This window comes from Cuculus canorus, chromosome 1 (assembly GCF_017976375.1).
Source record: "Cuculus canorus isolate bCucCan1 chromosome 1, bCucCan1.pri, whole genome shotgun sequence".
NCBI classification, from domain to species: Eukaryota; Metazoa; Chordata; class Aves; order Cuculiformes; family Cuculidae; genus Cuculus; species Cuculus canorus.
This window is the reverse complement of record NC_071401.1, coordinates 120,588,830-120,604,693: the sequence shown is the minus strand read 5'-3', so window position 1 is coordinate 120,604,693 and position 15,864 is coordinate 120,588,830. Positions and strand designations below refer to the sequence as shown.

The window sequence follows — 15,864 nt, the reverse complement described above, 5'->3', positions numbered from 1 at the left end:
ATTTATTTTGCCACTCAACTCATCACACAAAGTAAGAACAAAGGACTAGAGATCTGGATAACACAGAGCCAACTTGGATGATACAATTTCAAGACTTATCCCCAGAAATGTTTAAATGAAAGGAGGTTAAATCAGCAAACTTCTGTTGTTGTGTGCATTCAGTTTAAACTCACACTCTTAAATGCTGCTCCCCTTGTCCACACCTTAAATCAGAAACGTTCTGCATGAGCTCCTCTCGAAGTACTTATCTGTCATTTTGGGTATGTATTCTTTCTTATATATTCATTTTGTTCAGCAGGAAGAGTCACTTGAAGTCCTAAGTTAACTATGAAGTTGAAAGTCTAATTAGAGAGTAGGAATTGTTTGTAGAAGAGAAGTAGTGGACTAAATGAAATGGTGGAGAAACATACTAAGTGCAAGATTGGATGCTGAGGCTCTGTAACATTTATATCAGGATGATTATGGATATCGAGGTCATATGCCGCATTTTTGCCCCAACAAGCTAATGAATATTGAATGCTCTGTACAACTAAGTTTCTTACAAACGTGGAGGACAGTTATGCTTGGCACTGCCTCTTGACTGCATTTCATGTGATGCCTACCTCTGATGTTACTCTTTTTTTTTTTTATTTATTTATGTTCTCTTTCTTTGATAATGTAAGGAAGTAAAGAACAAGAGCAAAAGTATTGTCAGGTCTTTGATGCATTTTCTACCCAGCTCAGGATCAAAATTCAAAACCAGCTCTTCTTTATAGTTTGGAAACACTATGCCTCTGTCAAAAATGCTATCTTTTGCCTCTCAAAAGTTTTCACCTCTTCCCAGGGGAACTATTTGGGCAGCATCACACTCAGTGAAGAGCAAAGAATTGAAAACACCTCCTAGAGCTACAGTTTGCATTCAACTCTCTCTTCTGTCCTTATTCTCTGAGCTGTCAGGGCCTTTAATCTTCCCTCTCCTGACCTGATCCTCTTACCATGTGGGGCTGACTCAGCTGACACAACTAAAAGCTCTACGCAGGTATGGCTGTTGTGGGCTACTCCAAGTACAGACTAGAAGTATTGGTGTGGATGAAAGTATAAGCAATGTTGATTACAAGATGTTCCTGACTAGGATATGGTTGTACCAGGAATCTCATCTATTCACAAGCAGATGGAAAACAAGTTCCACTGGGCCCCTTCTTGACCATCCCACTAGCAAGGCTGAATGTCCTGCTGCAGTATGAAAGTGGTTTTGCCTTGTGAGATTTTCAGCTCCAGCTGGCAGCCTCCAGTGAGCTGGTATCAGCTCAGACTGTTTTGTTGCCCACTGGAGCCATCTTTGCTAGTGTGACTGGGAAGGTTCATATTCCCCTTTAGCACATACTTGAGCTTGGGAAGATCTCCCAGGTTCTTCCAAACTTCCTAGCTGGCTGACACTCTCCCACCAGCAGCTGAATGACACCTTCACCTCAAGGAACGGGAGCCTCGAGAGGAGGTGCAGTGTTTCCGAAAAATTCCATGAAGCAGGGAAAAGGCTGTTAAGCAAGAACATGCAACTCCTGCCACCCCTAAAACCCAGCAAGGGGATTCCCTCATTAGCTTTCAGTCTAACCCGCGCACCAGCTCTTGCTGTCCAACCGCAGATGTGTCCCCAAGAGATCAAGGGATGCATCCATTTTTTGAAAGTCCCATTCTCTAGCTAAGGATTCACTCACCTGTCTTCTCTTCGGTTTGGCTGCTCTCCACTGTCTCCATTTGGGGTTGCGCTGTTGCCTTGGCAGTAGCATCCGCTGCGGCAGGGGTGGTGGTGGCAGTGGTGTCAGCAGCAGGCACGTCGGCTTGTTTAGGCTCCTCTTTGTCTTGGGCTTCGTCAGCCTTCAAGGACGGCGAGTTATCAGTGGAAGCTTTAGTGGCACTTTCCGTTTCGGCAGCAGCAGCAGCAGTGGGCTTTTCCTCTGAGGAGGCAGCAGGAGTGGCAGCCTGCGGGGCTGGCTGCTCTGAGCCCGTGTTGGCAGCTCCATCTCCCTTTTTCTCCTCTGCTGGTGCGCTGCTGTCTTTGCTGCCCTCCTCCAGCTGGGCACTGTCAGCAGCGGCCACTTCTGTGGCAGTGGGAGCCTCGCTCTCTTTGTTCTCAGCCGCTCCACCAGCAGGGCCTTCCTCCTTCTTGTCAGCAGCATCAGTTTCAGATGCTGGGGCATCTCCCTTCTTCTCCCCCTTGAGCTTTTTCCTTGTTATGTGTCCACGGAAGCTGGCCTGGATTTTGGTGGCTGCCTTATGGGCTTTATCTTCTGGTTTGATGCCATCTTGTTCGATCTTTTGGTCCCCGTCCTCATTTTTTTCAACCTTTGAAGAAGAATAAGGGAGGAGGGCAGAAGAGAAAACAGGGAGATAAGTTAAGACTTCTCCAGCTGCTGCCCAATTTCTGATTTCATTGGAAATGTTTCACCTGTTCATCCTGCTAACCAGTGACAAGTTTCAAAGTAGCTCATACACATTTGGTATGGTTTTGAAGCCAGGTGGCTCTAATTTCAACCAAGGGCTGGACAGACACAAGGGGTTTGTAAAAGGAATTTAAAGCACCTCTGTCAGCAATGCTGAAAACACCTTGGCTGCATGAAAATGCTTTCAGCAGCTGGATTGTCTCTGTTGCCATGATTTATTTTCCACTTTGGAATATACCGACTTTTTCCCCTACTCATTTTCAAAACACTCTCCTGAGGGGGATTTTCACAGCCTTACCAAATCCACCTTTGCCTTCAAGTCTTTGTTTCTTTTTAATGACACCTTGTTTCACAGGTGTGTGACTCTAACGACACCAACTGTTTTGTCCTTTATAGCTTTTTGGCTCAGGATTGCCAACAGAGAATAGCATTGCTACCCGCCCCACTGCAGATGCACGCTGTCAGACATACACAGTTATTCACAGGATATACTCCTCACAAATGCCCTCCCAGCAAGCCCTTCAAGCACTTTGCCTCTGTTTCCAACTCATGGTTTCAATGAAGGAATAATAGGCAGATAGATATCGTCTTTCCAATTTCAGCAGATTATTATTATTTCTTTGACATTTGGGGGGAAATCAGCCTTGCAACAAAGACTAGGCATTCCCCATGTTTTTTAGACTTAAGCCATGTATTAGTCTTAAATGGGAGCAAACAGAGCCTGTGCCTCATGCTGGTCTGCTGCAGACAGATAATGCTCAGCCTGTAAATCCCCGTTGAATCTACAGGACATACCATGATTCACCCCAGTAATTTGGCAGCCCCTGGGCAAGTAACAACTCAGCTGCATATTGATGAAAGGACACTGTTCTATTAATATTCCCTTTGGGAAGCAGAGCCACTGGCCTCTTTACTGTCTGCACCTGGTTTTCAACATCGGTTCAGGTCACAAAGGAAAGAAAATGAGCTGGCTGAGAAAGATAGCAAATATTTATTCCTGAATGGGAAGACGAAACTATTCTTTAGGCCATTGCAACTGAGAGGTGCCATATGGGGAAAGGCCCAGGACCAAAAGAGCAGAGAGAGGGGACAGCCTACAGAAAGACTCAAAAAGAGTGCAGCAGGAATAAGGGAGAAAAAGCCACTCCAGCACACACACGTGGCACTGGAAACACCATGCCTCTGAAGAGGGGGGGAAAGGACTGGACACATTGGCAGTAATCACTGGGAAACAGTGAAACAGTGGGAAACTGGGAAGTGATAATTTCTACTGCAGAGTGTAAATACCAGAGTGAGACAGGGCCACGCACACACATGCACCCGAAACCGTGCCAGTGAACCAAATGCTTAGCTACTGGCATGCCAGAGGTGGTACCTACCATCTCCCCCTGGGTCCCCGGTGAGCACAGGATCCCCACCCTAGCATTGTTGCCCACCAGGGCAACAGGTAAACAGGAGTGATCTTGAATGAGTATGGTGAGCTTGAGTGAGTATGGTGGCCAAGGATGAGTAGCTCCAAATCATCAAGGCAAAGAGCTGCTCCACACCACTGTGCAAGGGTGAGGATGCGTCTGCATACAGCAGGAAATAAGTCTGGGAGTGAGACTAGACACCAAGATGCTTACGTAGGGGGTGAGTGAAAAAGCTTGTGAACAAACATCCAACTGATATTATTACATACAATTCAGCACAAGGAGTTTTCGTGCTCCAGACCATGCCCAGGGATAAAACAGTTGTACCTATCATGGGGGCACAGCTGAGCAGTTACATCTACACTTCCCCAAGTGCATTAAGTGATGTGGTGTGGAAAGTGGGCTTTCGTGTTTGTGTCAGATTGTCAGGCAGCAGGTGATGTTTATGTGTAAAGACAGTGCAAACGTTAGCATGCTGCAACCATTCATGTATGTCTTTTTCTCGCATAGCTAACACTGCAATGTGTTATTCGGCATCTGGGCTAAACTTTTCAGCCCCACTTCAGCACAAGGGGATGGAAACAAATTGGAAGTACTTTTAAACTAGCATTTTTACAGAACAGCTGTGATCCAGCCAGGGTAGTGCAGAGCTCTGCACAGGCTCGCCCATCCTGCTCCTTAGGCAAGTTCTGCAGTTTGCATGAAGTCCTGTGTTGCTGTGGCAACATAACTACTAATACCTGGTCTAGATCTTCTAAGGAGAACTTCAGTATGCCTGCATTATGCTGTAGCTGCAGTAACATGAAGATAGACTAGGTAAACCTGTCTAGTACTCTTTAACATTTAGATGCCCTAGCTTTGACTCTCTCTCTCTCTAAGGACTGTAGCTAATCTCAAGCAGCAGTGGGACTGGAAGACTGGAAAGACAATTTAGACATAGCTACAAGACCCTAAATGTCTAGTCCCATATGCCTGATTCCCATAAAACCGTTACGAGTGTCACAAAACTGTTAGTCCCTGGACAGAGCTGAAAACTATTGACTAAAGAGAGATCTCTCTCAGCACTGGCCTTGTTGCTTTCACATCCTACACATCTCCTGCACCAACTAAAACAGCTATTATGCCTGCTGCATCCATGCCTCTCTAGCCCCAGAGGAGTTACCCTGTTAACCAGGTTATGCAGCCCTGTGGAGGCTTTTTTCCTTCACACTCTACCAGGAGGCCAGGGCACAGCAAGCTGCGGGGTCATCTCTCCCACTATTCTGACAGATGAACTCACAGAGGGGTGTGACTTCCAGTCAGCCCTATGCCTGGCAGGTAAAAAGAGAGAACTTTTTCTCTCCAGGGAGGTCAGATAGAAACCTCACCCACACCTATGGCACTAAAGAGCTAAAAGGCTCCTTTGCTATTTCGATGACATCATTGTCCTCCTATCGCAGTTGGGATGACATCAGTTTGAGTCCTTGCCAGATCACAAGGTTTTCAACTGCAAATGTATTTCCTAAAGGGTATTTCCAATAGAATACCTCCAATATTTTAGCACAATTTCAGATAAAACAGATAAGAAACCTAAGGCTGGGGCAGTGGTGGAGTTTAAGGTCATGGATGAAAGAAATATGCTAATAGTTTGCCTGTACCAATTCCAATGGCTGATAGTGGCCCTCAGGAACCCCATTTCTATCCAGTCCTTTCCCACTGAAGCATCCTAGGCATTTGAAATTACTTATTTTCAGATTACTGGTCTGCAGCTACTTCTGGGGTAGGGCACAATACATCCATCTAGTACGTGTGTCATGTTGTATAATAATGGGTTGGGTGAGAAACAGATTGTTCAGATGGAAACTTCTGTTCACACAAAAAAAGACAAGGGTTCTTCATCGGTGGATTATGCACACAGCAGATAAACCTTAATTAAGGAAGCCGCTCAGAAATAACCTGTATACCATGAAGCTCCTGGAAAGCAATTTTTCTTCTTTGGAAAGCTAAAAGGGCGAGTCAGCCCTGTCAGAATGTATACAAAAGCATCTCCGTGGAAAACAAGAAATCTACACGTTTTATCTATCTGCCATGCACATATGGCATCTTAGTTATAGTATTGTGGCTGGAATAAAGTTAATATTTTTCTAGTGTTAGTATAGAATGTACAGCTCCCAGCCGGAAATTGGGTTTGGTAAGGGTAGATTTCATATATTAGTACTCCATCACACACTTTCTTAAATTAAACATTTATGTATAAAATATACTCACACTGGTACTTAATATTGACATATTCATGATATTGTATTGTAAGTGTACATGCAATGCATTGCCATTTTACACAGAGCAATTTCATTTCATGTGAAATAAATCCTGGATCCTTCAATGGCAGAAGGACTTGAAATCACTGGGGCTGGTGGATACACAGATATGTGGATGTATAAAAGGGCACACACAGTCAAACAAGTCCATTTTTTTACTTGGACCGTCCCCACTTACCCACAGAAGTCAGTGTGCAAAGCTTTGCCTTCATGAAACACACTGTTAAGCTTTTATGTCTCTATCTACACAGCCCACAATATCTTTCCAGTCCTAGAGGGATGATGTTCTCACCATCTCCATCTGCTTGTCTGCCATACCTGCAGGTTTCTGGGACGTTTCTTCCCAGTCAGACTGTTCCTGTAAGTGAGACTTTCCTTGCTGTCACATAGTTAAGATAGTAGGAGATAAGAAATTAATGTTTAAGACACAGGTAGGGAGAGGTTAGTTCTTAGGTACCAGGAATGTGGAAATTGCATGAAGCCCTGATCCCAAGAAGATTTCTAATCTCTGGCCATCTCTCTACCTTCCATCTCTAAACCCACAGCTTACAGAGGGGTCAAAATGTGGCAAAGACTGAAGAAAGTATTGCTATTACCTCTAGGCCCTTCTAAATGTTCCACATGTGGATACATCAGAAAAAGAGAAATGCAAAAGCTAGATATTTTCCAGGTCTTCCATGTATTTGCAGCCACATATAGGCAAAGAACAAGAAAGAAAGGAACTGAGTGCTTTCAACCTTGCTTGTTGTTTGTCCACTTGTCTCTTGTGGTGTACCTCATTGCCTGGCCTTGGAAAAATGATCACATAGTTCTGTATTTTGGACACTGGGGTGGACAGATCAAGAAAAATCTTACTGTTCCATTAAAAGGTCTGTCAATATTATATACTCTGCCTCTCTCTATAGCTCTCCCTTTCCTGGTGTTTCTTGCCCACCAGTATATATAGCATGTCAGCCTTCAGGATCTTAAGAATCAGGCTGCTATATACTCAGTCATCACCCTGGTATCTTGCTCCAGAGAGGGCATCAATACTGAACAAAGCCTTGGCATCCACAGGACCAGTGACAATTACCAATAACCTGCTTTACAACCCAAGAGAAATACAATACCCAATTATTAAGAAAAAAACCTAACTCATGTTCTCCATGCAGAGATGTAGGGACCCCAAGTCATTCCTTTCTCATGACATCTGCACTAAAGTATGTGTGAAAATCTTTCCTTCTGTTAGCTAGGTGAAATAGTGCTGAATCAACTGATCATCTGTGGTACGTTTAGGATTAAGGTGCATCTCAGCCCATGCTCTTGACTAGAGCACAACATATGTTCCTACTGATGTTATTCAAGTTCATTTGAGCCCAGACTCAAAGAAATTTAGGCACCTGACTCCTATTGATTTCACAGGATTGAGTCACCTCAATGTTTTTGTAGGCTTTACATAACCTGTCTCAGAGATGGCATTTAAGGAGCAGAATACATTATAAAAAAAAAAGACCAGCTGTCTCCCCAGAAGGAGTGAAGCCTGGACACATGAGAAAGAGAAAAGGCTTTCACGCCTTGTGAAGTGAGGAAGCAATTTAGCACAGAGAACAGCTTTTTTTTAACCCAGTTAAATGGTGTGAAGACACCTGGCTAGAGGATGACACCTCTCAGCACAACCTGTCTGCAAGGCAAGGAAACAAACAGAGTTCCTTTTTTTCCCAGGATGACTATGGTGATGGTGGGTAAAATACCCTTGAGAGAGAAAAGGTTAATTCATCTCTCTGAAGGCTGATGAAGGATGGATCCCCAGAGTATAACTAGCAGGGTTTCAGCTCTTCAGTTTCAAATCCTCTAACAACAGGGTTTCCATCCTTTCCTCTACAACCTCCTCTCATGTTTCCCTTCTGTTTTATGGTGTCTGGAATGGAACAAGCTAATGATGATCAGCCAGATGGATGGATGTTATTCACTTATGTACTGAGAAGAAAAGTAGAAGATAATCTAAGCTAGATCTCTTTAGATATTTTCAGTGTAAATTCTCAATAAATCCATTATATCCTTCTCACCTGTTGTGTGACTCTCCCTTCTGTTTGTCACCCTGTTTCTGTTAAGCTGGTGGTCAACCATGGTGTTATCTACCACCCTGAAGCTCCTATTTCTCCAGTGGTTAAAGGGAGAAAGGCACTCAGTATTGCCTATGCTTCCTTTGCAATCTGTGTGAAAGGATGAAAAGCCTTGTGCCTGAGGCTAATGCGAAGTTCAGGACTGGTGCTTTCTGGAGCAGAGTGGCTTGTGGATGTCACTGGCCAAAAAGCACTAGCCTTGGGTGTGATGTGGTTTCTGTGCAGTGCTTCGGTGGTTGTGGGACACAGAATGTATTCACTTGTCTTTCAATTCAATGCAACCAAAGTCTCAGAGACAGGACTGGGCTGCAGCTTGCCAAGGTGGTGCTTTTATAGTTAAAGTCAAGTGCATGTGCGTGTACTGGGGTATGACCTAAGTATGTGAGAGCACTTGAGGGTAAAAGGTCTATATGGACTGTGTTGAAGGCCTTGGGAGTTTGGCATGATCAACATCTATGCTCTTGCTTCAGGCTGGAGCCTGGCACATACTGTGCTGTCATTTGTACCTAGTCTCCTTTTTGGAGTGAAATACTTGTGTCACTCCAGAAGGAACCAGCCAGCAGGCATTCAGATCAAGTGAACAAATCCTGGAAATGAAGCAGGAAGGTATCCAAGCTGACAGCGTTAATCGACTCTCAAAATAGACCATGCTTAAGAAATTCAGCAAAATAACCAGGTGAAAAAATTTACCTTGAACTATGCTTTGATTAGAAAATCCATTCCAAGAACATGATTTCTGCTGCAGATGGGTTTAGACAGAAACACAAGCTTAGACATCAATGGACTAAAGAGAAATTTTATCCAGGCTCAAACTATGTGGTTTGTGTAGCCCTGTTCAGGGCAGTTCAGGCAAGAACGGCTGCTGCAGTGTGAATCATTTTAAAGTAACACCTTCAGAGTTTGAATCCCATGGTCTGCTGACCATGAACAGGTAACAAAATCTTGCATTATCAATCTCTCTCCTTCCCCACCTTTTCTTTCTCACTCTTCTTTTATTTTTTGCTTGCTTAGTTTTGGACTCCACAAAAATTTTCAGGGAATTGTTATTAACCTCTGGTGGCTCAGAATGCCTGCCTCCATGAAGGCTGGGTACATCTGCTTCTACTCTAGTTGCAGCCAAGGTCTAGAGGCTAATTTGCAGCTCACGCTTGCTTCCCTGAGAACTGGTGCAGGCAGCTGTTGAGTGTCCCTAGAGTCCAGGGTTGTGCAAGGTCTCTAAAGCCATTTCCACAAGAAGCAGCAGCTTGTGTCCTGCAGCTCCTACCCCATTCCCTCAATGGGAACACAGGGCTGCACCCAGCTCTGGTGATGGGAAGTATCCCTACTTCTCCTCAACCCAAGTAAACTGCAGGCAGGGATACTATAAGCCCTTCCACTGCTGGTCTCTAAGGTTACCTTGATATTTCCTGGTTGCATCTAGAAATTGTGAGTAATTTCGTGCTGAGATCATCGGTCCATGGGCAACTAGACTGAGACCCTGTCACTATCTCAGCACCTGGTTTTGCTCCTTGCTGGTTTACCCAGATTTTTGCAGCCAGCAGAGTAATAATGCAAGGCTCCAACCCGAAGTCCATCCACTCTCTGAACTTCCTTTTTAACCTGCCTGTTAACCTTAAATCTCCTCTGGTACCTCCTTCCAGCACTATGAAATCTCTCAGCCTAGTGATGAGAGAGAGTTAAGCATCAAGTACCTCCCTCCCTGCTCAATGGTAAGCTAAGGTCTGTATTTGTTCTATTATTATTATTATTATTATTATTATTATAGTTTGTGTCACCTGAAAGCGAGGGCAGTTATCTTCTGAGAAAGCATTTTCAAATTCCCTAGCAGTTAGAGAAAGCAAGGAAGGCATGGACTAATTCTCAGTGGCTTGGGAAGGTGCTTAGAGGGTAGGCTCTGCTATTGCCACAGCAACCTTCCCGGCTCAGTAGAGCCCCAAGATTTGCAACTGCAGGGGTGGGAAGGGGAGGTAAGGGGCTGAAACACAGGGTGGGTAGAAGGGGTGATGCAAGTAGTTGGTCCAGTAAGGTGGAAGGCTAGGGAAGGGAGAAGATGGAGCTCAAGGCAGAGAAGGAAAGGAATGAATGTAGAGGGGAGGGAAGAGCAAAGGAACCAAGCAGAGAGCAGAAAAGTAAAGATGAGGAGAGAGGTAAAATCTGTCAAAAGCCAAGGCACTGAATGGAAAAGAAGCAAATAAATGAGGCACAGTGACAGAGATGTGACACAGAGGAAGGGAGAGTGCAAGGGAAAGAGAGAGAAAATCACTGATCCACATCTGAAGGGCATAAAAATGGGAAATACCAAGAAAAAAATGGCAGCTAAATAGCAGAGCAGGATCTCCTGGAGCAGATCTGCATGACTGACTGTGGCACAGCTGAAAGAGGTGTTGGCAGTGCTCTCTCTGGACCACGACACTTCACTGAACAACCCTGGCTGTCATTTCCATGGCACGGGGCTAGCAGTGGTTCCAAGAACCCTATGTCAGCCTCTTGACAGTGCCCTGCTGGGAAGCTGGCCTGTCAGTAAGCAGGCAGGTTTGGATGTGGGTGAATTAATATGACAGCTCTGGGATAAGCCTTTCCTGCTTCTTCCCCAATACGGACAGTGAAATGGGGTGGGGAGTGAGATGGAGTAGTTTCTCCAAGGCACCAAGGAGATATGAGAGGAAATCCAGGTGGGGAATGAAGATTGTTCAGTCCTTTGCTTGGAGGCTCTGTGTCACCCTACTTGTAAAATGTAAAGGGTGATGTTTACTCTGCCCTTGAAACCTAAAGTTTTGCAGCGGTACTGCAAGGGAGGCAAGGTGTTCTCATGGATATCCTGTTCAATTATCACAGACCACCTCATCAGCCATGCTAATGTTAGCCAAGGTTCGAATGAGAAAAATGCTTTGGCTGTGCGTCAACCTCCTCTGTCTTCCCACACAGGTCTGCAATATAGTTCTGCTCCACAGAGCATAAGGACAGTGACATTTCTATGGGACCTTTCACCTCACTCTGCTTTACACCTAGCACCTGCACAAAGAAGAAAAGTTCTCTCTCCTCCTGAACTGCGGCTTCTGCTGGGGTGAAGCCTTGTAGCTATTATCTGTGGCCACAACTACATACAGCAACCAAACTTCAGTGGGGCAGGGCTGAGAATCCCATCTGAAATGACAAGAGGAGCTGAAGAAAGAAGCAACCAGGATTCTTGATCAGGATCTGGCAAGGACAGTAACGTCAGTACTGCCTTTCTCACTGTTCCTTATCCTCCTGGTCAGACCTTCATCTTTTGTAGTTCTAATCTCCTGAAAGAGAGGCTAACCCACAGCACCACCTTTAGCCAACAGCCTGTCCATTCCCCAGAGGGTAGAGTACAATCTTTCAGATTACCAGAGCTGCCCTCAGAAAAACCCAACTAACCAGAATTGCAGGTCTCTGTATTTTGACAAACCTGCTCTAAGACAGCTCAGCCTAAGATAACCTCTATAATCTCTTCAGCTTTTGTTCCAGATAGACCGATTCCATATCCCCACTGCAAACTGGACTGTGTATCCCAAAAGAGGAGGAATCCTTAGCAAAGTCTTCTACCTATCAATACAGACTCCATCTTCTCATTGGGGCAGGTGCCTTTTCCTCAGCTTCTGGCTCTGATGGATTTTGACTCTGAATGTAATGTTGGATGGTGAAAGAGGAGTGTAATTCCATTGATTTCAATGATGTTTCCTTCCTGTCAGTGCATTATGAGAGCATCTTGAAAGGAGGCTTAAGTGTCAGAATCTGACAAGGTCTCCAGAGGGGACCTCTGCGACACAGCTTCTTTCACCTCAAAATGTGGACTTAACTGCCTGAGACCATGTCCAGTTTGTGTAATTTTTGTGCTTTCCAAGGTCCGTAAAACTGATGAATCAGGCCTGTGATTGCAGCTGTCACTGCTGAGATGCACAGTGCCAAAGACATGACGTTGTGCCATACTCCATTGCCATCCTTCAGGTATGGTTGTCACCAGAGAACAGACATGGCTTTGACTTGAAAGATCTTTTGGGGCCACAGGCAGCTGAGCATGAGACCCAGCATCCTCAGGACTTAATCACTTATTCTAGAGACTGGCACTGAGCTATGGGAAATGCACATGTGGCTTCAAGCCATTTTGTTTCCTACTTTGCTCCTCTACTGCACACAGTCCTATTGAAAAAGGGCTGGGGAGGGGAGGCAACCCTGCAGTGCATGCTGTTATAGACCCTTTGTGGACACTGTTGAGTTAGTGCTATAAAGACCTCCAGCCAACAGGAACATGTTGAATAGAAGTGCTAGGGAAAAAGCCACAAGTGTCTGGATTCAGTGCTTAAAAGGATTAGTATATCACAGCCACATATAAAGTAGTCACCCAGAGCTTGTCCTAGGCTTCCTGCTATAGGACAGCTGTTTGTTCTTTCCACTTTCTCACTGCTTGGGCTTTCCATCTTTAAGTTGTCAATAAAAAATGGGCTCCAATAAGCTTTAAACATCTTGATCCTGAAGTCTTCTAGCTTTTTCCCATTCTTTAGTCAGGAAGCACGGCATTAGCCTCAAAGCACTAAGCATCGTAATGTGTTTTCCTCAGGCACACTGTTTAGATCACTCTGTAACTGGTGCCTATGTAACACAAGCATCTTGTACATCCAGGCACCTCTGGAGCCCTTCTATGGAGGGCTATACTCATTGGACTTCCCGGCAGAGATGTCAAGGGAAAAGGGATCTCTGATAATGACCCTTCTTTTTGCTACTGACATGATTTGGGAAGAGAGTTTTCATGTTGAGAGGGACCTGCCAGTTTCTGGAACTGGGGCCTTCTTCACTCAGCATCCGGTGCAAAGACAGAAAGAAAGCATTGTGAATTATGCATAGATAATCTACACAATAAAATGTGCGGTGTTTTGTCTTCTGTTAGTAAGGATGAATTCACACTGCACAGATCTGTGAAACACTGAAGGGCAAATCATGAGAAATCTCCAGGGTTCTCTAGCTCCATCTTGTGCACTGCAGCAGGGCTGATGTTCTTCATCTTTAACTCGCCTTACAAGAGCAGTGGTTTTTACTATTCTTTGGACATTTTTCCCAAAGATGATTGTCTGGGTTTCTCTAGCAATTTATTCCTTTGGTGAATGAAAGAGTACCCCACAGAGTTTCATCCAGGCCTTTGCATCTTCTCCATGTCTACAATAGCTTGTTTCCGCTTTCTCAGTAACACTCCTTTGAATATCAACAGCTCTCATGTGTCATACCATCCTTATTTGTTAGATCACTCTTCCTAGCTCACTTAAGCCCTATTCAGAGATCTTACTTGGGTTATCGAATTCACATTTGTTCTACTGAGGAAGGGCTAAAATCTCCACCAGCTTTAATGAATAATGCAGTACTACATTCACGAAAATAATAATTAGCAATACAGCTACAAATAAATCAATATGTGGATCAGACTCTCTAAGGCAGCTGTAGCCATGAACATAGATGGTGATGAAAATAGCTAAGCATTTAAGGAAAAAAGAAGAATAAAAATCTTAGGGGATCTTACGAATGACTGAGTGTCCTATAGATAGATAGTAATCCAGACAGATTGTTAAATACAGTCCTGAATCTGACTGCTACATTTCCTGCCAGCCCCCCCAAATGCAATTTGGCAGATTTAGGAGTTTTTTGAGGATGTCAAGAAGTTAGGTAGCTGCAGCAGACTAGGACAGGTAAGATGGAGTGGAAGTATGACAAACACTTTCCAGAGGTTCTCCAAGAGTTTACTTTCAGGCTCCTATTGCCCTATTGGTGAGGTTCCAGATGAAGCAAGAGGTGCCCACTCTGAGATGAGCCAAATGCATGAAGATTTATGATGACAACAACCATTATTATTTCTACATCCTTGGGATATATGTCCCTTGTGGTGTCAGGAAAGGAAGCAACGAAAGAAGCAACAGGAGTCAAGACAATGGGAGTGTGCTGAACAAAAGGAAGAGCACAGGCAGCACACTGGTTTACAGAGGAGAAATGGCTCAGATACTATGGGAATCAGTTTGCTTTCTCACAGAACTATCTAAAACATAGAGCCATTTCTTAGCTGAAAAGCATAATTCCTTCTTCTTTGGAAAGTTACAGGACAAGTCTGGCTATTGCCAGTCCAATTTATTGAAGCCATAACAATAACAATACTAAGTCTTTCATAAGACACACTATTGGAGTTGAGCAAATTGTAGGTCTGCTCAAATGAAGCAAAGATTATGGTATGCAAATGTCTATGTTATGTGGCCAGATTATTAGCTATACTCTACTTTTTGGATTAACTGATACCTTAGTCATGAAAATGGACAGAAATCCCACAAATTCTATTAGAGTGACTGATCTGAAATTTTAGCCCTGCTCTATGAAAAGGAAACCATATTGTGCAAATATCACAAACTGCATGTCACAGACAAACACATACACATATATATATAAACATAGTGGAGAAAAAGAATAATTTGCAAGAAATTCACTGCCTGAAGTTAGTTTGCATAAACAAGTCACTAAATCATGCTGAAATTAAATAAAAAATTAAGCCTAGATACAAAATATTTTCAAACAGATTAAATTCAACAAGTCATTTGATAACTTCCAGAAGGGAACACTTTCTGTACTCTTTCAAATTAGTCACTAGCTCAGGGTTTTGGGATTTGCCTAATCCTTAGTAATATCTGAGAGCACTACATGTAGAATTGCAGCACCTATTGGGTCTTTCATGTAACTAACATTTTGATCTCAGTGCAAAGCAGAGGAAAAAAGTGTCCACCTGTATTTTGCTTTGGTGGCAGAAGCAATTATTTTGAAGCCAGAAGAAAATTTAACACGTCTTCCTGCTCTCCAGATTGTACTCTCACAGCACTACAAAAACATTCATAAATTATTAACACTTTAGTATATATTCCTATGCTTTAGCTCTAGTGGGTTAACATAAACTTGATTGAAAAAAAGAATTAAAGGGATGGGTTGTAAGGAAAGAAACGTGGGATCTTGACAAATGCCTAGTTGCATTAATCCTATTGAAACCAGTGCAAATTAGGCACCAAGGCTCTTCAAAAATCCTGCTAGGCTCCTGCCTATATAAATCTTATTTGTTAGGACACTTCAGTAAATTAACTGATACCGCTCTGCCACTGTTTGGAACAAGGCTTGTAAATATCTGCTGAAAGTCTGCAAGTAAAACAATGGAGCTTAAAGAAGATTTAAAGTGTTACTAGGAAATCTGGATATTTGAAGCTTAGGAAACTCAGCAGCATAAAGGGATTATGCTACAATCTTGGTCCTATTTTTTTTGCAGCTGGAAATTGTAAAGTTAAAATGAAGAAGTCAGGGGCTTGGCAAAAACAGAAGATCTCAGGGTTAGGCAGGTGACAAACAGCTGTCCTACAGCACTGCCCTACCTTTGCTCCTGAATTCTTCTGTTATCCTGGCCCATACTTCTTGCGGGATGATTCCTAGTGGCATGTTCACACCTCTGAGTAGCTGGCTTCAAACACACCTACTCTGATTTGGAGCAGTGCTGAGTACTCAAAATTGCAGCTGACAGTACTGGGAGATGTTTTCCAATATGTACAATTAAAAGTAAAAACTTCTAATAAGAGTCAGGTCCTGCGTTTCTCAAATTCAGCAC

At 43.7% G+C, this 15,864-nt stretch overlaps 1 protein-coding gene across 1 annotated transcript in view; it reads right to left on the bottom strand.

The window, feature by feature from the left end:
* GAP43 (growth associated protein 43) overlaps positions 1–15,864 on the bottom strand; it is a 60,636-nt gene that overhangs the window by 27,927 nt on the left and 16,845 nt on the right. Inside the window, exon 2 of the mRNA XM_009556977.2 lies at positions 1,695–2,322. Within this exon, the coding sequence (XP_009555272.2) occupies positions 1,695–2,322 (628 nt within the window). The remainder of the gene's footprint in view (positions 1–1,694; positions 2,323–15,864) is intronic.